The following is a 26,208-nucleotide window of genomic DNA, read 5'->3' on the forward strand; positions in this document are numbered from 1 at the left end:
ATGCTGTATGTGAATATGAAATCTGTCCTGCTAGATAAAATGCAGAGGTTGCTTCCAGGCTGAGAGGAATATGTTTTGGGAAGGAAAGAAGGAAGGAGTTGCCTTTTTTCCATTACAGGAGAGTATAAATGTAACCGTTGTGCAGTAGTACTTTTTAGGTTACTCTGGCTGGAAATTAGGTTACTGCATTTAACACATACTAGTGCTTCTTTTAATGGAGTTCCTTGTAACCTTTTTTGTTTTCCAGCTCCTTGCAAGTGTTCATTAATAGCACAGCGAGCAGAACTCTGTACGTCAATGAAAAACTACCAGCAAGCTCTTCATGACGCGGATGTCCTCTGCCGAAACAAACCCCACTGGCCTGCGGTACGATGCTTGCATGTCATAAAGACCAAAATGAAAACTGCTTGTTCTCGGGGCTTCTCTCTGTGGTGGGGACAGCGCTGCTGCTGAGGGCATTGTTGGAGGAACATCGTGGCATTATCAGGGCTGGAAATGTCTACCAAAACCTAAATTCTTCATAGGACAAGTCTTGGGAAGGTCCTTAGCATGTCTCCAGCCAGTGGGATTTCAGTGGTGGGCAGCTGGTGATGTGTGGTTTTTTTGTGCTGGTGCCCATCGATCTGTTGGGGTTAGTGCTGCAGTTTGGCAGCAGAATCGGGTCTGTAAGGCTCCGGCAGCCCGGGATTGCCGTGCAGTTCCCTCTGGGATGGTGTGTCCCAGGCAGTGGATGATTTTGACGGTCTGCTGGCCAATGTGTCTTTCTGAGGAGCACCCCAGACTGTATTTCAGGATTTTATTTTTTTTCCCTCCTTTAATACTGAGAGTTCATATCTGTGATTCCTACCTGTGTCATGGTGATTCATAGAGGGGGTTGGGATTATTTTTTTTTCATAACGAGAGGAGGTGCTACAAGGAGCTCTGGTTCATGGGCAGTCTGAAGCAAGCATCAGAAATGATGTTATGAGAGAGAAATGGCAGAAGCAGGTGGTGCCCATTGTTACCACCAGTTGCCTGAGGCTAGACTGGGTGTCCGACAGCTCACCCCACCTAGGATTACACCTCCAGTCAGTCCCTCACCCATCTGTAGCAAAACTGCAGCACAGGTTTGACCAGATAAAGCCCCTGGGTGCTACGTGGAGAGAGGGTGGCACGGGGAACTGGGGAAGGATTTTAGGCAGACCTTGGCTTCCCTGCAAAGACTAAGGAGGTGTTGCATGAACCCCTCGGCCGCCTGCCTCAGCACGGGGGTCTGCAGCTAGCTCTGTGTTTCCAGCTGGGGAAGACATGGGGCAAGCAGAGAGGTGCTGTCTGAAGCATCTAGCTTCTGACAAGTTAGATAGCCTTCAGATGCAAGTATCTGTCTTGTCACCTGTTAAAACCTTTCTTATTTGAAGGCAGTTCATAATCTTCCCACTGCCTTCAATTTGCCTTTCTATCTAGGATCATTTCTCATCAAGTCAGGAACCCATCTCGGGTGGTTTTGGTTGGGTTTCTGTGCAGAGGGAGAAAGATGAATTATGCACGTTCAAATGTTTTCTTGAAGTGTCTTCTCTGTTTGCCTCGAATCCATGGAAATGTGATGCATGTCAGTCATAGGCGGATAAAGATTGCGTTGATCACATCTCTGAAGAATGCTAATTGAAAATGAAATTTGTCATTACAGCATAACCAGCAGTGTCACAGATGCATTTCACTTGTGTTTGTGTGTGTGTGTGAGAACTTCCACGTAAGCTGTGCTGATCCAGAATCTATGTTCTCCAGGAATTCTGGGCATCTGCTTTGTTTTGTATCTTGCGGCATCTTATCCAGTGGCAGAGATTAGCTCAAACATGCGCTGTATAGTTTAAAAAAAAAAAATTGACCATAAAACTAAACTCATTCTGGGAGTAGCTCCTGGGAGGCAAGTGTTCACCTTTTGGCTTATTGATAACTGAAATGTAATGGTTTGCTGAGTTACTGGTGAAGCTCTTGGGTCCATTGTAGTCATTAGAGCAATAAACAAGTTGGTTTCTTTTCAGTTGCTATGAAAACCAGGTCCTTGGATTATCTGAGGCAGGGAGAAGTTTCCAGTTGTACTTTTATGTGGTGGATAGAAACAGATGCGATCCTACCTGCTGCACGAGGTCCTGCCTGGACCTTACCCTTCAATCCGATGCTTGTCAGGGGTGCGTGAAAATAGGAAAGGGAAGGTGCAGTGGTAGTCTCTGAAGTGCAGGGGCCTCTAGTCCCTGAGCCTAACTTCTGGTGTTGGATCTTTGGGTATTTGATCCGTAGACAGTCCAGCTCGGTCTTCCCTTGCAGCTTGGATAAGGAAATTGCTCTTGTGGCCCCGAAGGACAAGGCCAAACAACCCTGTAGCCTGTCCAGTGCAGTGGAGTAATCTTGACAGCGATGTCAGGCATGTTAGGACCTCTCTAAAAAGGTTTTATAGAGGCTGTGCAAGTGTCAAGATAAGAAGGTCAGGGTCAGGCCTCACAGTACCTCTCTTCTTACTGCATTCAGGAGAAGAAAAATGTATCTCACCTTGAGAGATTGCTGTGTACTGAAACTTCTTGTTCAGGTCACCGAATGACATACATTAATTAACCTGTCCTACACAGTGCCTGTTACTTGCTTTTGGTATGAGCCCCCTTCTTCCTGACAGTAGAAAGGTAAAGATCTTAATGGGCCTCAGCTTGAAGGGCTATATTGAAAGAGTGAGGAAGGTACCTCCTCAGGAAGATTGCGTGATACCGGATCTTTTGGCATTAGTATGAAGCAGATACACTTTTCTATTCTTATCTAACCAGTCTCTTAGACTAGTGAAATTGTACTTTCAGCACAGCTTAGAGATATTCATGTGCTTCAGAGGTGGACTTCCAGAGCACACTTCTGTCTAATAAGCAAGAGGCTAATGTTTAAATGCATACTTAGTTTCTTTTCATCATTAAGGAAGTAATTTCCATAGTCAGATTTGAACTGCAAATTGATATCTGTGGGGAAATTCAGAGGTGAGGCATTCCTCTTTTGCTGCTAGTAACAAGTGAAGTAGGACTTGTCCCCAAGCTGACTACCCTACCTGTTGGCCATGGATGTATTACTCTAGGACGTGGGAGAGGTAGGATGGGCTAGAAGGTTTCAAGTTAAACATTGGTTAAGTTGCCCTAAATTCATAATGCTGTTGGTCTTCTCTAGCCAAATAAAATAGGTGAAAAATCATCTTTGTCCTGGTAAGACACCCAGGAGAAGTGAGAGTGTCCTGAACCTAAAATCTTTTGCTCCTTCAGCTGCCACCTCCAGCCTGCCTGTGCCACTGCCTTTCCCACACCGCTTCATTACTGTTAAGCTTGCCCTGGTATGTGAAACTGTTCTCTGGGGTATCAAGCCCTGTGGGATATGTAGTAGTCTCAGTCCCTGGGGAGAAAAATATCCCTCCTCATTCTGCATCAGGTTCCCCCTGAGGAAAGGAACGGTGTCTTTGGCAGGGGGTGATGCAGCAGTGAGTTCCTGGGGGATCATCTTTTAGCAAAAGGGACTGACTTTCCTTCAGTTGTGTGGATCAAAGAGGTTGTTACCCAAAAAGCATCTTATTCTTCGCTTGCAGAATGGCGTGAACTTTCAAGTTTGCTTGCTGGATTCTTGCTGCCACTTCAGAAATGATCTCTAGATTTGTATGTTTCCTTTGTGTGAACAGGGCCATTATGTGAAAGCAAAAGCTCTTTCTGGATTGGAAAGGACTGAGGAAGCACTGAAGGAGTTTCTCTATTGTGTTGCCTTAAATCCTGAATGGAGCTCAATGAAGAAAGAAGCCCAAAAGGTATGAAATGTATTTACTGGCCACTTCTTGGCCATCACGCTGCTCTTACTCCTGTAGCTAGGTAAAATTTTTATTTCAAGTGACGGTAAACAGCCAAAGGATAATTTGATTCAGTGGATTCTCCAGTAAACGTTATTAGCCTTACGCTGTGCGAGGCGCCTCTTGGGTTTGGTTGATGTCTCAACCAGAGGGATTGTATATTTGTGGATTCCACTGCAAATCTGTAGGTCTGGCTGCTTCCATTTGTAGATTACACTTGCAGTATGTTGGCCAGATTTGAGTACACCTGGATTTCGTAGGCTCAAGGCTGCTAATTTTAATGCCCATCAGAAACCCACTTTTAAGTGAAAAGTGGCAGAGGGTTGAGAAGGGGAAGCTGTGTGCTGCCCTGTCCTGGAAAAATCCTGCAGTCTCTGTAGCAGTTTATATAACTTCCCATAAGGGACACACTTACTGCTAACCAACCATTGTCAGGTTCTCTGTGACCGTCCATGCAGTCAGCTTTTTATAAAAAGAAATGGGTATTTGGCAAGGTGCTTGGTAGGGACCGGTGAGAGGGGGAACAGCTCTACACAGCTTTTAGCTAGAGGTGAAATCTGCTTGGGGATAGAGGAGATGGGTGCAGAGCATGAGGAGAACTGGAACACATCTCTGTCAACTGGTTTTGATAGGAGAGCATGGTCTGAAGACTTCGGGAGGCAGAGGTCTGAGGGTCAGAGTGGAGAGGGGTGGAGGCAGGAGAAGGATGCAACAGACTGCCACCTGGGTGCTCCTGTGGAGCAGAGGCTTTCGGGGAGGGAGGTGTACACCTGAGGAGCACCTTGGGATGTGTCTGTAGCTGTGGTGGGGACTGGCATTCAAGTTTCCTGTGGACATTGGGGAATGCAGGATGTCCTGGTTGTTGCAAGCTTCTTGGCATCCAGAAGCTGTGAAGTTTGTGTATCTGTGTTCATACAAACATAAATATCTGTGTTGTAATTACTATTACTTTTTCTTTTTTTCTTTTCTCTCTAATGGACTAGATAATGTGTGAGATGTTTTTCCCAGCCTTTGAAAATGTGCATGATAGTCTAACAGCGCCTTTCTCTAGTCGAACATCCCATACAAGATTGAAACCTGCATTTCTGAGTAGCATAAACACACAGTCAGCTGTAGAAGATAGCTCTATTGCTGGGTCCTCAAAGGTAAAGTAAAAAGCATTCAACACAAAAATACCAAAAGTAACACAAGGATCTGTCTGGTCTGTGTGACATTGTCTTTGTCTGCACTTACTTTCATGGTAAGCCTGTTTTCTCCATTGCTTTTGGATCTCTTGTTGGGATGTAATTCCTCAGAAAAATGAGAGAATGAAACTCTTTCTTCAGAAAACAATGTGCCTTCACATGGGGGTTGATGATATTTGTGGGTTTTTTTCCACCTCTGTGCTTTTTATGCGCTCAGGAACATAATTTCTAGAGACGGGGAGCTGTAGGGAGAGAAGTGTCCCTATTTCATGCAACTGGAGAGTGGTGGCCTTTGATACAGACCTTTCTCCCTTGCTAAGCTCATTGTAGGGACATTGATCTATTGCTGATGTATACAACTAACAGGAAAGAAACGAAGCAAAATTGTCTCGTGCTGTATATAACTGTTCTTAATTTTTTTAGGATACTGTGTTCAGGTTAACAAAAACCCCGTCCCAAGAATCCGATGTATTTAGAAGTACTGATTCTCCTGTTGCCCATCATGTTCTGGATCTCTATTTTGAAGACAACAAGAAGTCTTTGGGAGCTATTCTCTCCAGTTTACCTGGGGTTGGCTTAAAAAGAAAGCTGTCCAGTGATATGAGGGATTTACAAAGCTTGGATGTCCCCACTAAGATTCCTAAAAAAGGTTTGTATTGTGGCTTAGAAAGGGGATTTCTTTTGCACATACTTAAAAATGATAAACTACTTTTTTCCTCCTCCCTTTTTATAGGTGTCAATGAAACATTCCCTACAGGGACTGGAATAATGTTTTGTTGTCTGGTGTGTCTGTTTCTGCTGTAACAGCCTATTTACCTTACTCCAGAACAGTTTCAATTCTTTCAGTGAACACTGTTTTTCTTTGTCAAATGGGCCGTTTCCAGTTTAGTCTTTGTGTTGCTGGTGCCGTTTCCATTTTCTAGGTCTCAGAGCTGTAGCTGAACTTCATTGTCTTTCTATATGAAGGAAAGATGCAGTAAGCCTGGAAACTAATCTTGAACTGGCACCAGAAACAGTCACATGCAAGTTTACATGAAATTTTCCAAGCAAACAAAGAAGCCTTTTGAAGGGTAATAAGCCCCCCCAGTTTTCTGTCACTTGATAGCTGTGCTTACAATTGGTATGCTTCTCAAGCTTCTAACAAAGACCTCCAAAGTGTTTTTAGTACCCTGGGATAAAAATGCTGAAGGCAATATATTGCATTGAGTAGTGAAACAGTTGGTTAAAAGGGGCTTTTAAAATGCTGCTATATTAGTGTGCATTTTTTCCCTTAAAAGAAAAAAAAACCCAAATCTGACTTCTGCCTTGAAATATTAAAGTCTTCAGGTGCTGCTGTCTGTCTGCCACCTCTGCAAATGATCAATGTATGGCCAGTTTTTGATCACGTTGCTGTGAAGGGAAAAACCCTGTACTTGCCTGTAAACTGCAGACTCAGTAAATAGATTGTGAAATCTGACCCGCCTGTATCTTCACAGCGAAGGCCAGAGATCGCGTTTTACCCATAACCATTAATTTCTGGTCTGTGCTAGATCCCGATGCCATGTTACTATTTGCAGAATTAACACAGTTAGGTTCTGGCTATTACTAAATGCTAACATGCGAGATGTAGGTTAACGATAACGCTGTTTTTCTTTGTAGGCCACACAACACCGGTGCCCTCTCCCCTGTCCTGTCTGTGCTCAAGATAAACCAGATGCTGAGCATAAGTTATCCTTTAACAAAACATCCTAGTGTTTTAACCTAATGTAAAAAGCTGAGCTTTTTTTTTTTTTAAATGGTCAAGAATTTAGGACGTGGAGGCAGCATTCATGGCTCTGTTGCAACTCATCACTGAGCAACAAAGATCCGGATTGTAAAAGAAGTTGCAGAATCTGCTTGTATAAATGTCATCAGAAGCTCAAGCTGGTAGCTCTTGAGCTTAAATACTGCTGCTGTAAAGTTCAAAGCCCATACCCTTTAAGTGTGTTAACTACAGGGATACGTACCACCCCCAAAAAACCAGGGTGGGCAGAATTTTAAGTGAAGTGTTTTGTCTCCATGTTTGCAGAGTGCTGAGCTAGTGAAATCAGTATTAGCTAATGCAGCTCTAGTAGTCCTTAAACTTTAAGCTGTCTGAAACATGGGATTTCCACAGCAGCCTAGTCCAGAAAAACATAAGCTTTTTTATACTTGTAAGAAAAATTACCCCTGCTGAGAAATCTATAATAAAAACTGATGAAATAGTTTGACTGTGTGTAAACAAATTAAATTCTGGACTTAATGTACTTTAAAACATCTGGCCTGGCTGATGTGGGAGTGGTGATGGTGGTGGGAAAGCAATAACAGAGTATTTTTAAAAACTAGACTTTAAAAAAAAAAAAAACCCCAACCATTTTTGGAGAAGCAAATCATGGGTATTCAGCTCTAAAGTGCTTTCTCTGGCCATAGACATCATCCTCTGCTCTCCGTAAGATTTCCTGCCAGAAAGTCTAAAACTTAGATGGAAAATATGTTTGTTTGGAACAAAACTTCAAAAAAGAAAAGAGATAAATTAGGTTCTTTATGGAAAAACAACTTAAATAGCATCTGAAATTGCAGTAATACTTAAACATTTTACTATAATCATCTTCTTACCTACTTAGATGCAGACGTTTTACCTGAAAACACCGGCGTCACTTCGAGTGAAATACCAACAACTCTGGTGGATGCGTCGGACTTTGAGTGTTCCCTCTGCATGAGGTACGACTGCATTGACCTGGGATTAAGATCAGAAAGCCTTTCTAGCTTCTGAAAAAAGTTTTCATGGTGTCGGAAGGGAAACCTGCCAGAGAATGTCTAAATCATTACTCTGTTCCTTCTTCCTGAACCGTGCATCTGGTGAATCTTTACAGATGTGGTTTTCTCCATTATGCATGGTTTTCTCCATTGTTTACCACTTCTAAAAATGAAAGCCTTTTTTATACCCTTAGATAACTCTCACCTGTGACTTATACAAAAGCAGGAAAGGAAGAGGTGGCTGGACCTAGTCAATCCTTTCCACAGTTTGGGAATCTGCATTGTTTTTGTTGGCAGCTTAGCTTTTTTGTTCCGTGTTTTCATGTTCAGGTTGTTCTATGAACCCGTTACCACTCCCTGTGGACACACCTTTTGCCTCAAATGCCTTGAGCGTTGCCTTGACCATAATCCACATTGCCCACTCTGCAAAGAAAAGCTGTCAGAAGTAAGTATGTCCTTGCCCTAATTAACAAAAAAAAAAGCTGTGTTCTTCTGAAAGCACGTATGTGGGGATTTTCTGTCCTCTACTCGCAGACCAGAACACCACAGTAGTACCCGCAGCATCAAGCTGTGCACAGACCTTATTTTCTCCAGAATATATTTTGTCATTCCTTGGAAGACATGTGGTTTGCTGGTGCTGAAAGGAATTGAGGATTCCGGTGTCACGTCAGGCTCGTGCCTGGGGAGTCCCAACCAGAGCCCTATTCCCACCACCTCTCCAGTCTGTAGCTCTATCTGCGGTGAACGAGGAATGGTCGCTCCTTGGCCAAAACTTCTGCTCCAGCAGACATAACGTGTCTAGTACGTGAAGTACTTCTTGGGGAGCAGTAACCTGGCAGCTCTAGGTCAAAATAATATACGTATCTTCCACAAAAGCAAGGAGGGACTGCCTTTTCTTGGTGGTAATACAACTTCTGCCAAAAAAAGGGCATGGGGTTATAGTTAAATGGGCACTGGAGTGAACCCTGTATCCTAAAGTGGAAGTTTTGATACCTGAAGGCTGGAAAGGAGGAGGAATAAGTACAATCCTGAACTAACATGCTGTTTGGCCTTAGGAAAGGGAATGGGTTGGGAGGAGATGTTACCTGACTTCTCGTTATCAGACTTAGGAGTTGACTCTTCCTTGCAGTTTCTGGCAAGCAGAACTTACAAGAAGACTGTCCTTACAGAAGAACTGATAGTCCGTTACTTGCCAGAGGAATTATCTGAAAGGAAGAAAGTTTATGAGGAAGAAATGAAGGAACTGTCAAAGTAAGCTCTCATTTTACTACTGACAGTACTACTGACATAAAAAATGTATTTTTTTAATCTAAATTACTTGAAAAGCTTCATTTGCTTATGGAAATGCACAAGATGAATGGATTTGTAAATGAACCTACCAGATGTTTTGTATTTTCAACATGTTTGTTGCAGATAAACAAGAAACGATATGCTTGGATGGTAGAGAGGCACAACGATATTCTTAAAGATAATTGCTTTTTCCTCTGAAACAATATAATAGGGGGTTTTCTGGGAGTAGAAGTCCAATTATAAATGGGTTATACTGCAGGTCGGGAGAAGTTCAAGGATTCAGTGTTGTCAGTGGCTTGTGGATCTCATGATACAACTCGGCTAAAAAGAAAAATAAAACATACAATTAAGCCTGAAAAAATAGTATAAGGATTAGTGGGCTTCTTCAAAATTGAAGGGCTTTACTGCGCTTGGGAATTCTCTACCACCTTGCTTTGAACGTGGTTAGTTCTTAGGTACTATATCACTGTAAAAAGTTATCACCAAAATCTTACTACTTGTATTTAAGTATTGGTATACACATATTTGGGAAATCGGCTATTATTTCCTGACTTTTCCTCTATGAAAGTAGATTAGAGGGATTGTTTCTTTAATATACTAACGGAAAGATTCCTGAAATATGCTTGTCTTGTAAAAATTACAAACTTTGACCAGATGCATGTTTACAAAGGATGAGTCTAAAGAAACCACTGGACTCAGTTTATGCTGAATATAGCAGTACCCAGAAAAAAGTTGACTTTTCTTTTAAACAATTTTCTTACAGTTTGAATAAAGATGTTCCCATCTTCGTATGTACCATGGCCTTCCCTACCATCCCTTGCCCACTCCATGTCTTTGAACCTCGTTATCGTCTAATGATAAGAAGATGCATGGAAACTGGTACCAAGCAGTTTGGCATGTGCTTAGCTGACGAATTAAAAGGGTAAGGAGATGAGCTGAGAATGTCCTGTTGTTGCAGAGGCTGTTGTGACGCTAATGGAGTACTATAGCGCAGTATACTGGTCTCCCCAAACCACTTCTGTTCCTTCCAGTCCTATATGAACCAATACGGAAGCGGCTGGCTTTTTAGTTTCGTATATTAAACATTCCTTTTGACACAAAGATGTAATTTTTATTGCTCCCCTGTTGGATGGATAGCAAGAATACAACTCATCCTGCTACTACAGGCTTCAAAAATAGCACTTAATTGTCTGTGTGGTTGGAAAGCTTTCTAGCCTGTTTGTTCTAGTGAAAGCTGACTGCCTGGATGAGGTTGCTCCTCTGTCTGCTCAGTTTTAAAAAACAAAAAAATAACATTTAAAAAAAAAAAAATCTAAACCTTGCATTGTCTTCCTGCATAGGTGGTATCATTTGAATGAGACAAAGTATACCCTTGGCTGAGAAGCCTGTTCTGCTGCTGAACGCTGAATTTTGATGTTTGTCTTTAATGCTGTGTTGCAATGTCTAAACTATCTGCAGTGAGTGGGTTGCATTGTCTTTCTATATGATCTTACCTTTAATTCATTTTTGTGAATTCTGACACTGGTGTGTTTCCAGCTCCTTATGCGGAGACTGAATACTAATCATTAGATGGAAACCTTCAGGTTTTTAAGTCCTTTACAGATGATAGTTTTTTGGGTGAAGGGTACAAGAAGATGCTCGTGGGGAAAAAAATGAGGTGGTCTTAAGAAAGGTCTACCTTACGAGATGTAATAAATAGTTGCTGACTTCAGAAGATACATTGGAGTGATGCAGACTGTAGAATGGATGACCAGTGTGGGAATTTTTAAGAACACATTAGACAGGCATCCTCAGGAGCAGCATTTTTGTAGGTGATCGTCACTGGAGCTGAGAGGAGGGCACTCGTACCGGGACTTGGCGGCCTTTACTTGTCCAGTTCAGGGTTTTTGTTTTGTTTTTTTTTCTCCCAGACTAGATGGTAAGGTGGCAGTAAGAACTCAAGAGATGCTACAGCTTCCAGTCAGCTCCGGCTGTGCTTCATGCCATTTGGCATGCTGTTGGTGCTGCACTCAATGGAGTTCAGGCTCCAACAGCAGCTGATGCTCCGCAGTCCCTTCCAGGCCTGTTATCAATTTTTTGGAAGCAAATACTTGTAAGAGTGAGGACAAAATGGCCCTAGGACATCAGTGATAACTCCCCTTACATCTGTGAAGGCTTGTGGAAGAGCCAAACTTATTTGTAGTGAGGTCTAATACAGAGGGCCAAGGGGTTACGATCCCCAAAACACAAGAATTGATTTATTAAATAGTGTCATAAAGGGTATTTCAAAATGCAACCAGTATGGTTAGATTTTATGTCCTGTCTGTTTCGAGTTACTGAAATAATTAAACTTTAAGCATGGTAACTTCTACTTAAACCAAACACTGATGTGCAGGGAAGCCTTCATCTTGTAGACACCTGGCAGGCTGTTGAAGCTTCTTACTCAAGCAAAGTTGTTCTTTGCTTATTCAAAATTGCAAAATCAGCTGGGAATAGAAAAAGTGGGGAAACTTGTTTTGCCTCATCTGCTAAGACATGGATATGGAAGGCTTGAGATTCATACCTCCCTTGAAAAACACAGTGACAAGACATGTTCAATTCATGACCTTTCTCTGTTTTATTTCTCCACTTTAAATTAAAACTGGGAGAAGAATTGTTTATAAACTTCTAATGTGTCAGTACATTTTATAACCATCTCTAGGTGCTTTCTTGTCTCTCTTCGATTAAAGTCACTTTCTATCCAGAAGTAACTTCTCAAAGAATGACAAAAAACCCCCCATCACTTACATATTAATTTCTAAACTTGGTATGAATGTCACTAAAATCCTTAATTTAAAAAATTGTTATGTAGCTGTTTAAGTAGTGTTTAGTCTAATATTACTATAACAAACTTGCTTGTAATCCCATTGTAGAGCACCAGGATTTAGCTGTGTGCAGCTGTACTCTTCTTGCTCTTCCTCAGTTTGTTTTGTACGATGGCTGGGATAGAATGGTTGTTCACAGCGGTCAGCTTTTTTCTTTTTTCCCCCCTCCCAAAACCATAATTTCTGGTAGAATAGAAACAGGACTCATTTCCCCCCAGTGTCGCTGTTTCTTCATCACTCTGATGTAAGAAACGGCCAAGCCCTTGTTAAAACAAGAGTTTCCCTGGTAAAACATTTATCAGACCCTGCAGGGATTTGATACCTTGAGATGAGACTAGATACAATGCATTCTCCTGGTTAGCAGTAGGCTGAGGTACAGAGCTGCAAATGCTGGTAGATGAACACATCATGGTGAAGAGTCATTGTGCAATCAGCCTTCCTAGTGAACTCACTACTGCACAAATGTAGAGTAGGTAAGCCCAATAATGTTAAGTAAAAATGTGTTGCATGCTTGTTTCCAGGATGTGATTAAACCCTGTACCTACTTTAAATATAACGGATATAGATGTGCTTTTGTAAAGGTTTTCTCGTTGTGGCTTTTTTTGGGGGGGGGGGGGGTTTGGTTTTTTTTTTTGGGGGGGGGGTTTTTTTTTTTTTTTTTTTTTACTTAAAGGATACAAGTGCAAGAAAAATCTTGCTATGTAGAAGCCTTTTCCTTCTAAAGCCTGTAATCCTCTGCTTAGACCTTGGAGCAGGGGGGTAGCCCTCCCAGCCCTACATTTGTTCCTCAGTTTCTGGACTTCCTTGTGGTGTCTTTACCCATCTTGTTTTCTTTGCAAACCAGGTGAATTTGCCACCAGCAGCTGGCAACTCCCAGCATGAAACATGCTCCATTTAGTTTCCTGTCCCTTCCCAACCCTCCCCCCCAACCCCACCCCGGCAAATATTTACACTCCGAAAATGCTGCTGCCCTGGACCTCTGAGGGAAGGCAGAAAGGGTGGGGGTTGTGTGGCTTATGTGAATAAGCAGAAATGTATTGTCACCAAAGCAGGATCCTCTTTCAAATAAAAAGTGGTGACTTAGGCCCAGTATTTGTCCTGATGTGTATAAACACTTGTTGATGACTTCCACTTTTATGCCCTTCTGTCATTTCAGATTTGCAGATCATGGCTGTATATTAGAGATCAGGGACGTAAAGTTTTTTCCTGATGGGCGCTCAGTTGTTGATACAGTTGGTGTCCGTCGTTTTAGGGTCTTAAGCCATGGCCAGCGAGATGGATATAACACAGCAAACATCGAGTATCTTGAAGATAAAAAGGTGATCTATGGTGCAAAGTTATTCATACCCATGTATTGCTGGATTCACTTAAATAGCCTTTCCTTGTTGCATTTCAAGCTAGCTGTGCCTTATTTTTAAACCAATATCATTATAAATACTAAAGCTCTATTTTAAAAACCATGGAACAAACTTTGTCTCTTCCTTCCCTTTCTTCCTTTCTGCCCTTACAATTATCTCTGCTTGAAGTGTTGCACTCCCTTCATGGATCTCAAAGTGGCTTCTGAGACTCAGGTGCTGAGGTCTGTCATGATGTGTAGGTGAGGTCAGGGTAACGTTTTAAAACCAGTACGGACTTGAAACCCTACTAAGAACACGTGCCCCTGTTGCTAGAGAACTGGCTATTCTCTTCTTACACTGAACAGACAGTTGGCAGACTTCATATGACCTCCCAGCTCTGGTTTACAGAACAGTTCCTCAAACAACTGTGGGAGTCTGCTCTTAAAATGAGATCTTAGTGACATGTAGTTAACCATGCCTATACAAGCATCCGTCAGAGCTGGCTGAGAGCAGAGAAATGCAGAGAGGCAAGTAGTTTTTAAAAACAAGTCCTCTTATAAAACCTGTGTCAAGTGAGGTGCTTGTGATGGGTGTTGGCCAAAGGGTGGATTTTTGGTCATGCTTAATGATGACTTCCTCGATCATCTTTAGAGCATGTCTATAAAACCCTGATCCCTCTTATCACTCAGTTTAGTAGTAATCTCATGCCAATTGATGAAGTCCAGTCCGGTCGTAATAGCTCTTCAGCGCACTCACAGTTGAAGTGCAAGTCTGTAAAGTCTTAGTAGGGCTTTTCTAACCTGTGCAGGATGATGCAGTTGTTTGACAGGGCAGGAAAGGCAGATCGCATGGAGGTGCCTCCCCCTGCGAAAGGTCGGAGTAGGTAGTCTGCTCAGAGTGAGGGCTCTGCCGTATTTAAATCCGCAGTGAGGGTGGTGGAACACAGGTGTCCAGGCGTTGTTTGTAGATGGTGCCAGAGAACCACCTCTTCATAATTAGGGTGAGATTTACCTTGTCTCACTTGAGAGGCTGATGTCTGTGTTCAGCACCCTACATTCATGTTATATCTGATGGTGAGAAATCTCAGTCCAAAGCTGTCTATTTTGTCTGCTCTGTCTTAGATACCTGCCTTGAGATGAGATTAATTGCCCTCTAGAGCTGTTTCTTCTCAACTGTGAAGGGCATCCAGAGCAGCTAGCTCAGATGTGCATCTGAGTAGCACAGGTGAATCACACCATTGGTGTGTACAGTTTACAGGGGGGGGGGGGGGAACCAACAACCCCAAACCAAAAAAACAAATCACCAATTTGTAGTGGGTTTTGCTTATGCTTTTTTCTTTTCCCTAATGGCTAACAGTCAGGCCTGTGCAACTAAAGCACTCTTTGTCTCAGTGAGTGTCTTTTTTTTATGGCCATTCCTGGTGTTGAGAAAGCATCCACTTTCCCTGCTTCCTGCCTGCTCAGGTGTCCGCCCTCCTCCTCCTCCTCTTTGGCTGTCCTGCCACGGCCTTAACACTTCTATAAAATACTGCTGATCTCTAAATGCCGTAGACCCCCTGTCTCTGTGCTTGGTGGCAGTAGTGTTCCTTTTGTTTTGCCAGATGATGCAACAATGTTCAGAGGTCCTTCTGTGACAGGGAGTCGAGGTTGTGGGTTTGATATGATTAATATGATGTCCCGGGATTAAGAGAGCAGATTCATCTGTTGTGCCATAGGAATGGATATTAACAAGGCAGTAACTGCTCCAAGAAATGTCACTTCAGAACACCTAGGGGAGGGTAAAAAGACTCCAGCATCACAGGTTTGAAATCTGAGACTTGGGTACCGTTTGCTTAGATAATGACATTTGAACAGCTGTAGTCGCTGCATTATTTTGCTTCGCTTGCTTCTGGGGAAGCATATGGACTCCACGGTATCAAACCTGTTTTGTTCCATCTCCCTTCTTTTAACAACAAGGTTGAAGGACCGGAATATGAAGAACTTGTCCGCCTTCATGACTCGGTTTATGATCAAGCCGTTGCCTGGTTTACTTCTCTTAAAGACAATATGAAAGTGCAAATTCTCAATCATTTTGGGTCCATGCCAGGAAAAGAGCCAGAGCCACAGGTAATAAAACCTTCCTACTTATGCATCCTTATTCTATATGTAATTTTTACACAAAACTATTTTCTGACAGGTGTTTGTGTTTTTGTGCATTCTAAGCTGCTCTTATTTACCCAGTTTTGGTCTATTAGTGTGAAGCATGGAAAACAGTTAATCAATGGAAAACAATATATCAATGTAAGCTGATACCTGAAGAGGTCAGTCTTAGTGGCGCATATAGACAAGGAGAGCACCTGAAATCAAGTGTTTAGCTGTTGCTTGAACTGTTTGTTTTATGGTGACTTTCTTAGCAAATGGAAGTAAAGATGGGAGGGAAGGTGGTGTTCTTCATGGGGCAGTGCCAGTGAATACACGATTGCATGTCTTTCCATCCTTTTGCAGAGCAACCCCAGTGGTCCTGCCTGGTACTGGTGGCTCTTGGCAGTGTTGCCTCTGGAAAACAGAGCTCAGCTGGCTATATTGGCTATGACCTCCCTTAAAGATCGTCTTATCGCCATCAGACGCGTATTGATATTTGTGACTCGCAAAAGACCCAGATAACATGGACTTCAGTTGTGAGTGGGCACCGAAAACATCTCACAACAGGTGGTTCTGGGGGAGGGCAAAGGGGGAAGGGTTGTTGGTTTTCTTTTTTTAAAGACTCCTTCAAAAAGGAACAGCCCTCTCTGACTGCGTCCAGCATCCATCGATTGCATTGGTTTGTTATCCTGGGTATTCACCAAACCTTGCACTCTCTCCTGTTGTCCTGGTGAAATCTGAGCCTCTACAAAGCTGTGCTACAGTTAGAGCATAGCTGATAGATGTGGATAATTGCTTCAAAGTACTATGATAGCGTTGATGTTTCTAGCCTGCAAGAGAGTTAAGTACTAGAGTAGCACCATTGGCCTGCATGTGATTTGGATTTCCACTTGGGTAGGAAGAGGAAACTGGACAGTGGATTGAAGAGGTGTTCCTAGACTTTCTCGAAGGTAGAGAACAGAGGAGGAGTTACGCTGCCCGGCAGAAGTATGCATGAAGACTATAACCAACAGTACGCTCTGTTAGTGACTTGGTGGGCAGTCTGTCATGCACCCACATCTCTCTCTCTTCAGCAAATAGCAGTCTGTGAGGAAAAAAAAAAAAAGATTAAGCCGTTTGTGGTCAAGGCATCTGAGGATGTTTATCTGAAAGAATAATAGCTACTGAATAAGTACACTATTTAGTAGCCTTAGGTAATCCCTCATGTTGTGATTTATGTGTTGTAGCGGGTTGAGTATGTACAAAATGTTTGGAAAGGTGTACTTTGGTTTATTTGAAAAGAAAAATCAAAGTAATCCTAGCTGGTCTTATTGCTAAATTCAAATCAAACCGGCTCCCTAAAGCATGATAAACTCTGCTGTGAAATAATGATTTCACCCCAAGTACGAGGAAGGATGCTGCAGTTTGCTCTGAATGCCTGTTCTGCACGTGGGACCGGCGAGGATGAAACGCGGGGAGGTTTCCATCTTCCTCCTATCTGCAGTGTAATGCCAACCTCCCGTTACGTTGGAGTGATCTCTACTGAACATGTTTCAAACCGAAAGTATTGTAGTTTAGTACCAGTTGCTGTATGTGATGGAAATCAGTCCACAGTAACACCGTGAAAGGAGGCACAAACAGAACCTATAAAGGCAAGTCTCAATGCAAGCTTAAGTCAGGTGTTAACCTTCATTTGTCTTTTTGATTATTTTATGTATTGTTTTGTTAATATCTAACTTTGATAGCTATTAAATTGATCGCTTGTCAGTCAAATGATCAACACTTGCTCAGCTGCCAATGAAAAAACTAACAGTGTTACCAATTCAATTGGCATAGTTTCCTATAAGTAGAACCGATACTACCAACAGGAAAAAAAAAAGCTGACTTGAATCTCCATGCGCTGCAAGCATAGCAAGACCAAGGTAAAGACTTGTTCATGTGCAGAAGTCTAATAAGAAGAAATGGCTGTTTACCTAAATGGTCAAAGTGCCTGGTTTCTTTTCTAGTTCTTTTGTCCTTATTTGTCAATGAAGATGTATTTAAACTTTTTTTTTCAATTTGCACATGAGTTCTGGAAGAAGACTGCATTAAAATGCAGTGATTAAGATATATTACCTGCTCTCTTTGGGTATTGTAGTCATAACCTCTGTGGTCTGGGAAACAAAAATACAGAGTTTTTTTCCTTTCAGCAAATGGCTACCACAAATGGTTTCTGTAACATACCCGGAATGTACTGTAACTGCCTCTACCTTGAACACGCCTTTTCTATTTAAATAGTTTGTAAGTATATTCTCTGAATTGTGAAGTGCATAACTTAAAACCAATGATGTCATAACCTCTACAGTAGCCTTCTGCAAGTTCTGCTACCATCACCAAAATACTCAAAATTCAAGTTGAATGCATTTCCTCCAGGATTTGAAGATGAAGAAGTATAAAGGAATTGTTCTATATACGGGGGAGGAAATGTCAGAAGTCAGTAGGTCTTCAGCCCACTGTCAGCTGAGCTACCGAAGGGTGGTTTCACAAACTAATTCTCAGACCAGAAGATGGACTGTATTCGATCTCGCAATCCTTTCTGTTCAGCTTCCTGTTCTTCCCATCCCTTTCCATGCTGTGTATTTCTTAGACTCACTCATCTTGCTCCTTCGTGTGTCTGGCCTAGTTCTGAGTATTACTAGTTTAGCTGCAAGGGGACACTGATGGTATTTGTATATTGCTGGTCCTTGATCTTACATGTGCTTGATTTTACATATAGGAGTGCGTTTAAAGAAAAAAAAAAAAAAAGGTGCTAGTTAGTGTCTTCTTGGCTTTGCCTCAGTAACTAATGTGAATATTCTTCTTTGCAAAAGTGATTTTTCAAGATATCTACTTTTGAGGTACTTCTGAGAGGAAACCCTATGGAACAAGAGAGGTTGTTTACTGGTGTTCTGTAATGTGTAAAGACACATTTTACATGGAAAGTGACATTACTGTGTTCGTGAAGGCCTGCATAATTAACGGAATGCTAGTTATCGAAGAGAAAGCTGAATTGTAGAGGGATTTTTTTTTTTTTAGTCAAGGTTTAAAGCGGTTTGTGAATATTTCAGTGACTGATGTTTTGGATAAATGGTAACATAGGAATTGTCTGTGTATGGATGCAAATAATCATATTAGCAGCCCAAAGCTGACATTTCTTCCAAAACATTGAATGCTGATCAAATAACAAAGCTTTAATAAATAAATAAATAAATCACCACTGCCCTGTGGTACTTGCTTTCTAAGGGAAAGTACCAATTTCATTGTTACCAAATTATCTCTGCCATATAATCTCTACAGCATCCAGTAGTAGTACCTCATGGGAAAAGCTAGCTATCTCATTTTTCTCCAGAGGAGATGTCCACGTTACGGCTGATCTATGCTGAGGTGTAACTTGTCGCCAAGGTACATGTGGAAGCATTGGAGCTGAGCTCCTGGAAGAGATAGGCAGGATTTGTTGCCTTTCTAGCTCACGACGCTTTTCTTGCTTGCTGTCCAAGCAAGGATGCTGGGATATATGATGAGTCTTTTCACTGTGGTGAATGTGGCCCTTCTTTATACATCGTAAAGAGGCCAAAAAAAAAAAAAATCCCTCTACCTCTACACCTGTTGTTCACCTGTAAAGCTTCAAGCTACAAAATTATATCTATTTTAACCTTTTTTTGTCTTTCAGAAGCATACTAATTGTTTGCCACCGAGGCCTTTTATCTACTGTATTTTAATATGTTCACTTGATAGTCATCGAGATCTCTTTGTACTTCTAACCTGTAGATCTTGTCATGTTTCTTACTGCTCCTTTTTCCTCGTTCTCCAGTCCACTTTTAAATTGATAAATAGAAAGCTGTACACTCTTTATTCCTATTACATTTTACACTAGTGGAACTGGTATTTTGGTAGCGCCTTAATTTTGCAGTTGTGAAATGATTGTATCAACTCTTATCTGGGGCTTCTGACCAGATTTAAACGAGTATGTTTAATGTAGATAAACTTGAAACCATTTTTTACTGTTTTAAAGCTAGTTACGAAACGGAGTGTGTACATATGTATAAATATAAATTATTAATCTGCCCCTTTTTGTATCTAGTAAATACAGGAGAAGGTCATGTTCTAACCACATTTGGCACTTCTTGTTGCATAAGCAAAGCCAAAACTTTTTTTAAAAATTGCAATGTTCATTTCATGTATATTTGCAATATTCATGGGAAATGTATTTAATTTATGTGATATTTGGAATAAAACAGACTGAATTTATAAGAGCGTGAGTTTATGGGAAAGGTTTATTGCTCTGTGAGGGCTAAGAGCTGGTGGTAAATACGGTCTGAACAGAAACAAGCCGCTGATGTGCTGCTGTCGGAAGGGGCATGATAGTTTGATTTCCCCAACAGGAGCCCAAGGGATGAGAATGGGCCCTGTCAGGTTTTAAGAAGCAAATGGCATGCCAGAAGCAGCGGTTAGATGTTGCAGTTCGTAAGTTACATGGCAAAGATTTTAGCCCTGGTGTGGGAGAAGTGAGGGAGGCTGCAGAGGATGTAGCATGGTGGGGTTTGCTGGGGACCCAGGGCAGCCTGAGGCGCTGCATGTGAATGGGAGGGGTGGACTTTACGGGGAGCAGGAGGCCTCCAAAATGGGAGGGAGGTAAGGAGCCCTCAGCAGAGGTCTTCACTTTTAAATTTCGCTTACATTTTATTCTCTCAAACATCTGCTGCTGCTCTTTTTGTGTGACAGCCACACTGGAGCTCTGCCCCTGCGAGGACCTGGATTTTGAACACAGAAGCTGGACCAGAAGCTGGTCCTGGGGGCCTCGCCATAGACCAAGTTAAACAGCTCTGGTCCCCTTTCCTCTACGCAGCGTATTCCAGAGGCAGAGCTGAAACTTCTCAAGTTGTACTCCTGGTGTCCATGCAGGCTTGAGGATGGTATACTGCAAGTGCCCAAGAGCATAATTTTCCTTAACCATAACAGCCAAAGGGAAACACCTCCATGCAGTCCTTTAATCCGTTTGTGTTCTTCACAATTAATTAATCTTGACCTCCTTCAGACCTTTAATCCGTTTGTGTTCGCCGCAGCATGAAACCCTCCCACCCTCAGTTCAGCTCATGGAGCCCATGGGAGACCCACCGCTCATTGTGGCTGTGTTCTTGTCATTCTCAACCCCTTCTCGTCACGAGCCCTTGTTCTTCTCTTGCAGATCATCTGGTTTTCTTTTCAAGGGAGAAAAGAGATAAAAGGTAAGAAATGAACCAAACATCCAGGAAAGTTGTGCTGGCCGGTGGCTCCAGTTGTCAGGTTTTTTTGGCCAAAGCTGCAGTCAGAGAGCAGGTTCAGGCAGCAGGACCCCTCATGTCCTGTCAGAGCAGATCTGACAGGGAAAGGAAGACACTTTTAAAGCAGAAGGAGGGAGGAATATATAGTGTGATATATCATGAGAGGAAAGATACCTAACTTTGAGCCTAGGCTCAGCCCTGCCCTGGAGCAAATAACCTCGTGTTTTCTGCTGGTGGCTGAGGCACCTCACAGTGCTTGTTGGCTGCCCTTGTTGGCTAACAGAAGATGGTTTCTAGCAGATGGACTTGCTGTGGTTAAGTAGTCACGGTATCAGAAAATGCCTAAGTGCTCCGTGCCAGCTTCATTTTCTTTTATCTGAAATTATTTGGCTTGGACAGAAGGAGGCAAGATCATCCATTGCCTGAATGGAAGTCCATGTAGCAAGGGCCCTTGCCCAGCACCAATGTGATTTCCCCATTCCCTCTCTGAATGTTTTGCAGTGTTCCCGTAAGACCTGTCCCCATGAGGCTGCATGGAGATCTGAACCTGCCACCAACACATCTTTTAGCAGTTCCAGTTAAACCACTAGTGATGCTCTGTGTTACAGAGAACAGGTCCTATATCAAGACGTGTGACAAGGCTGTCAAGGTAAAGTTGGTTTCTACAACTCAGGTACATGCCATCAGAGCCCAAGCTGCATCGGGGGCTTTGCTAAAGCGTGACTCCATTTCTAACACCTTCAGGCAGCTGCCTGGAGCCCTGCCTGTACTTTCAGCAAACACTGTGCTGGAGCATCTGGATGATGTTCCCTACAGGCACATCAACAGGTGCTTCTTCATGTGGAGCACTCTGAAATCAACTTCTATTTAAGTAAATCTGTGAGGTCCTGTGTGGAAGTAGGACACAAAGGATGTAGACGCAAAGCTCAATTGCCAATGGAGACTGAGGTTCAAATAGAGGTATTCAAAGAAAACAAAAGTTACTTACCCAGAACCAGAAGTCACTGAGTATGTGTGCCACGTGCGTTTCCATCCCAGCCTCCTCCCCTTCCTCTTGGTTCTTTGTTTCCTTGGTCTCTGCTGGAAGTGGAGTGCAGGAGGGCATGTGAGGGAGCACCCGAATCTCAAGCACCGCGCTTTGCGGTGGGACCAGAGTAATTCCAGAGCAATGGCTAATACTGAAGTATCCAGCTTGGTTTGCTTAAGATGCGCCATTCCCAAAGCTTAAGTGTATGTGTGGAAAAACTGTTTGGAAGAGATGAAGTTACTTCAGAGTAAGTTTTTATTCTCTTTTACTCACTGTTGATATAAATTAGCTCTCTGCCCCCTCTCTCCTGACACCAGCTTTAACTACGAAGCTCAGGATTAAGCACATTCGATCCCAGTGGCAGAGTAAAGCCTCCATAAGAAGTGGACTGTGTTCCAGGTGGCTTAATGCCCTTTCTCAACACTGACTAGTACCAGACACTTGAAAAGTACAAGAAATGCTTGGGTGGGAAAAATGAAAAGAATCTGGCAAGATATTTCTCCCAAATCCCTCAATTTGAGGCTTCTATATGTCCTGGAAAGCTTTTACTTTTCCTCTTCCAAACTTGTGGTATATAGAATTTGAGGGACGCTCTGACCTTTAGCAAGTAATGCTGTATAGTCATGGCATGCATTAAAAAAAAAATCCATTCCTTCTTTAATCCTGCAATATTGTGACCTCAGTGACACGGTGTATCAACAAATTCCTCCAATTAATTATGCACAGAGATCTTTTTATTACTCCTCTTTTTTTGTTTTTGTTTTGTTTTGCCTTGTCTCTGAATTTCTATTATTTCTGGTATGTTTTCTTTTGCTAGAGAAGCCCAAATCGATCACACCTTCCTAGATGAAGGAATTGTAAAAAAATGTGCCTCCCACTCTTTGCACATTTGAGTGTTTTGTTTGCTGTGTAGATAGTTATGGGATTGCATTCAGAAGCTGTGTCTGAATTGCAGGCTCCTTGTTTTGCAGAGGTGCCTCCTTACCAGATGGTGCTTTCAAGCAAGTAATTTTTTTGTTTACTTTGCAGCTATCAACTCGTGTAAGTGTCAGCTTTGGCTGGACCTTTTCAAATATTGTCATTACATGCTAATTCTACAGTGCAGAGGCTTCTTGATTTTATCTTTATGGGTAATAACAGGTAATTCCTCTTGGAGGATGTGTACCAAGACATCAGTAAGAGTTGGTGTCCTTCCAGTTGTAAGACAGCCCGGGTGTACCTTTTTTTTTTTTTTTTTAGCAGAGATAGCCAGTCCACTTTAGAGAGCCAGCTGCTGATTGCAGTTTGCCTTTTGCTCACCACTCTGTTACTTCTGTGCTTAGCGCTGGAAAATCTCTTGGCATGGAGGAGTTAAATATTTCTGAGTTCTCACTTGAGTCATCTGTCCCCGCGTTGGAGTGGGTTTGCTTGCAAGCACGTATGGGATTGGAGCCGGTCCTGGAACAGGAGCGCACGGCTCACGTCTGACATGCACCCGCTCGGGCAGAAACCAAGGAACAGCCACTGCAAGTAAAAACACACCAGAGGAGAAGGGACGTGCAGGACTTGGGGAGGATTAGCTGAGGACGCTTTGTCGCTTTGCCTCCATTCATCTGAGGTGGAAGAAGGAATACAGGCAAAGCAGGGACATTTTTGGCTCTGCCTCTATTCATAAACTACGTATGAGATTGTTCTCTGGCACAAGCACTGCCTGGCACAGAGCAGCTGTGTGTGTCCATAGTGTTAAATCCTCTTCCCCACCCAAAATGTGCAGCTTCACACAAACTTATCTATTGGGAACGGTGCCTGTGTTGTGCTAACTCCTGAGCCGTGGCTGCAGATTTGAGGGGGCGGGTGGGGGTGGTAAAGTTATCCGGCAGGAGCCAAAAGCTTTCCTCAGCTCTTCTTAATTTGCTTGTATAGACGTAGCCTTGATGAGTTTTTTTTTTAGGTAATGAGAAGTTTCACAACAAGGGACTCCGGGTGTGGGAGGGCGCGAGCATAGCTGGGAGTGGGGCTGCAAGGGAAGCAGTTTGGCTTCAGATACGATGCTAGTGACTGGCATAGGGAATCCTAGCAGGCATCTCCTAGACAAGCACATACACAAGGCTTTACAGTGGTCTGGTTTGATCTTCCTAAATGTAGTATAAGGTCTTGGTCCGCTAAGTGTGTGGGAAGGGGGAGAAGTGGAGGATTGGAGAAGCGGTGATAAAGTTTGGATGAAATCACAGAAAAGTATCCAAAAGGGTTTGTCTGTTTGTCACGTTTCCCATTGAATGAGGACAGGATACAAGCCCAGGCTTGTGCATACAGGGCTGATGATGACCAAAGAGCCTGGAGTATGCCACACCAAAAAGGAGCGTAAAGCCACCAGTCTGGACTGGAATAAAGGCCTGTCTGGCCCAGTGCCCTGTAGCCTTTTTTCCAGCAGTAGCCAAAAAGCCCAGGGGAGAACAGGGCAATACTAATACTTCATCTCCCAGCCTCCAGCACCGAAGAGACTTCCTGAGCCAGATGTGACATCTGTGTGTTTCGGAGCCCTTAGCAGATCTCTCTTCTATATTTTTTTATGGCACCTTTTTGAACACATGGGAACTTTCAGGATCCACATCCTTGTCTGGTGAGGATGTCCACAGGCTGGCTGGAGGGCGTGTGAAGGACTCCTTTTCGTTTTGGACTAGGATGTTCCCAGCTTCCCTTTGTGCTCCCTAGCCCTTGTATTTGAAGATGAAAGGTAAACTGTAGGGGCTTGGTCTGTTTAGGGCTCGGGTGGGGGAGAATGGGCTAGTGAAGGTAGATTTTTGGAAAAAGTCATGGGCAGATGGCCTTAACAGCTCACCATTTCTCTCTTCTGATACAGGAACTAAGAGGCACCGACAGGAGGCACCAGGAGCTGAACAAGGGAAGGGATTCTTCCTCCTAGCCCACAATCTTTTTTTTTTCCCCCACTTCTGTTGCACTGCTAGTACTGGCATAGAGCTTTATCAGACCGGAGAGTCCAGGCTCAGTCACTCTCTCTCTCAGATCCCTCCTGTAATTCCTCATAATCGGCCTTCACCTGTATAACCCTGAATGACTCAGCATTATCAAGAGAAAAGAGGCCTCTCCATGCACAAGGTCTGTGGTGGGTTCATGGAGACCCAAGTGAGCCAAGCAGCCAGGCAACCCCAAAAGCAGCTGGATCGATGGTCTTTGCCAGAATAAGTCAGAGGTGTTTCTGCTGGCAGCAGAGCTTGCATGATGTGATAGAAGCATATTTTTAGCCACTTTTTTTTCTATTCAACAGGCAATTTTGCCATTTCCTCTGCCCACAGCTTTAGAAAGCCAAACAGTTAGCAATGCAGAACAGACAGTAGAGAGAAATCTGTCCGCAGCACCTGAACGAAGTAGAAGATGTTTCTGCTATCTGTGAGGGAAGTGGCCACAAAATACAGATGCTAATCAGACTAAAACCATGCATCTCAATCCCCTTCAATTCTCCGTTGGAAGGTGGCAGCTGAGAGGTCACCTCTGAGCTTTAGGAATGTCTGCTGACAGTAGACCATGCTAGTGATATCAGTTAGGTACTATAGGAATACTTGACTGTTACCCAGTATTTGGGAGAGGCACAAATGCTCCCAGGTCTCGCTCTGCGCACCCTGGCTTTGTTCTGGCCCAGAGCTGGGCCCATCTTGCCTGCTGGCTGCTTCTTCTGCCCTTCCTCTGGATCCCATGTTTCTGTCACTGGTTGCAAGCTGACACCTTTCTTCCCTTCTCTCGCAGCCTATCATCGGAAGTGTGCCAGTGAGAGCAAGCTATTCATAAGATAAGGAAAAGAGAATTAATGCTGGAGACTTCCCGGCATGGTTTGACTGCTGTAAGTAGTGCTGATTCTGCTGCGAGCTGGATGCGGTCACAGCTGGGTGGGAGGGCTGGCAGGAGAGACCTGGGTGACCACACCGTGCCAGAGGGAGCATGCATCTTGCAGTTGGGGCTGCTGCCCTGATTCTTCCTCCGGTACAGCCATGCCTTTGGGGATGAGAGGGAAAGCTCAGCAGAACAAGGTCTAGTCAAAGTATTCTTCATTAGCTTGACTAACCTGATCTCCTTTGACAAGGTGACCCGCTTAGTGGATGAGGGAAAGGCTGTGGATGTTGTTTACCTGGACTTTAACAAAGCCTTTGACACCGTTTCCCACAGCGTTCTTCTGGAGAAACTGGCTGCTCGAGGCTTGGATGGGCGTAGTCTTTGCTGGGTAAAAAACTGGCTGGATGGCCAGGCGCAAAGAGTTGTGGTGAATGGAGTTCAATCCAGTTGGCAGCCGGTCACGAGCGGTGTTCCCCAGGGCTCAGTATTTGGGCCCGTTCTGTTTAATACCTTTATCAATGATCTGGATGAGGGGATCGAGTGCACCCTCAGTAAGTTTGCCGACAACACCAAGTTGGGCGGCAGTGTTGATCTGCTCGAGGGTAGGAAGGCTCTGCAGAGGGACCTGGACAGGCTGGATCGATGGGCCGAGGCCAACTGTATGAGATTCAACAAGGCCAAGTGCCGGGTCCTGCACTTTGGCCACAACAACCCCATGCAGCGCTACAGGCT

The 26,208-nt window shown here is 43.3% G+C and overlaps 1 protein-coding gene across 1 annotated transcript in view; it reads left to right on the plus strand.

Annotated features, from left to right (window-relative positions):
* LONRF2 (LON peptidase N-terminal domain and ring finger 2) overlaps nucleotides 1-19,616 on the plus strand; it is a 38,187-nt gene extending 18,571 nt beyond the window's left edge. The window contains exons 2-12 of the mRNA XM_009323843.1: nucleotides 248-366; nucleotides 3,677-3,799; nucleotides 4,822-4,983; nucleotides 5,446-5,671; nucleotides 7,644-7,740; nucleotides 8,107-8,221; nucleotides 8,906-9,027; nucleotides 9,830-9,988; nucleotides 13,066-13,228; nucleotides 15,202-15,351; nucleotides 15,730-19,616. Coding sequence (XP_009322118.1) covers nucleotides 248-366; nucleotides 3,677-3,799; nucleotides 4,822-4,983; nucleotides 5,446-5,671; nucleotides 7,644-7,740; nucleotides 8,107-8,221; nucleotides 8,906-9,027; nucleotides 9,830-9,988; nucleotides 13,066-13,228; nucleotides 15,202-15,351; nucleotides 15,730-15,888 — 1,595 coding nt within the window. The 3' untranslated portion in view covers nucleotides 15,889-19,616. The remainder of the gene's footprint in view (nucleotides 1-247; nucleotides 367-3,676; nucleotides 3,800-4,821; nucleotides 4,984-5,445; nucleotides 5,672-7,643; nucleotides 7,741-8,106; nucleotides 8,222-8,905; nucleotides 9,028-9,829; nucleotides 9,989-13,065; nucleotides 13,229-15,201; nucleotides 15,352-15,729) is intronic.
* The last annotated feature ends 6,592 nt before the right edge of the window (nucleotides 19,617-26,208 follow it).

Source organism: Pygoscelis adeliae, unplaced genomic scaffold (genome assembly GCF_000699105.1).
Source record: "Pygoscelis adeliae isolate BGI_AS28 unplaced genomic scaffold, ASM69910v1 Scaffold425, whole genome shotgun sequence".
In the NCBI taxonomy this organism is placed as follows: Eukaryota; Metazoa; Chordata; class Aves; order Sphenisciformes; family Spheniscidae; genus Pygoscelis; species Pygoscelis adeliae.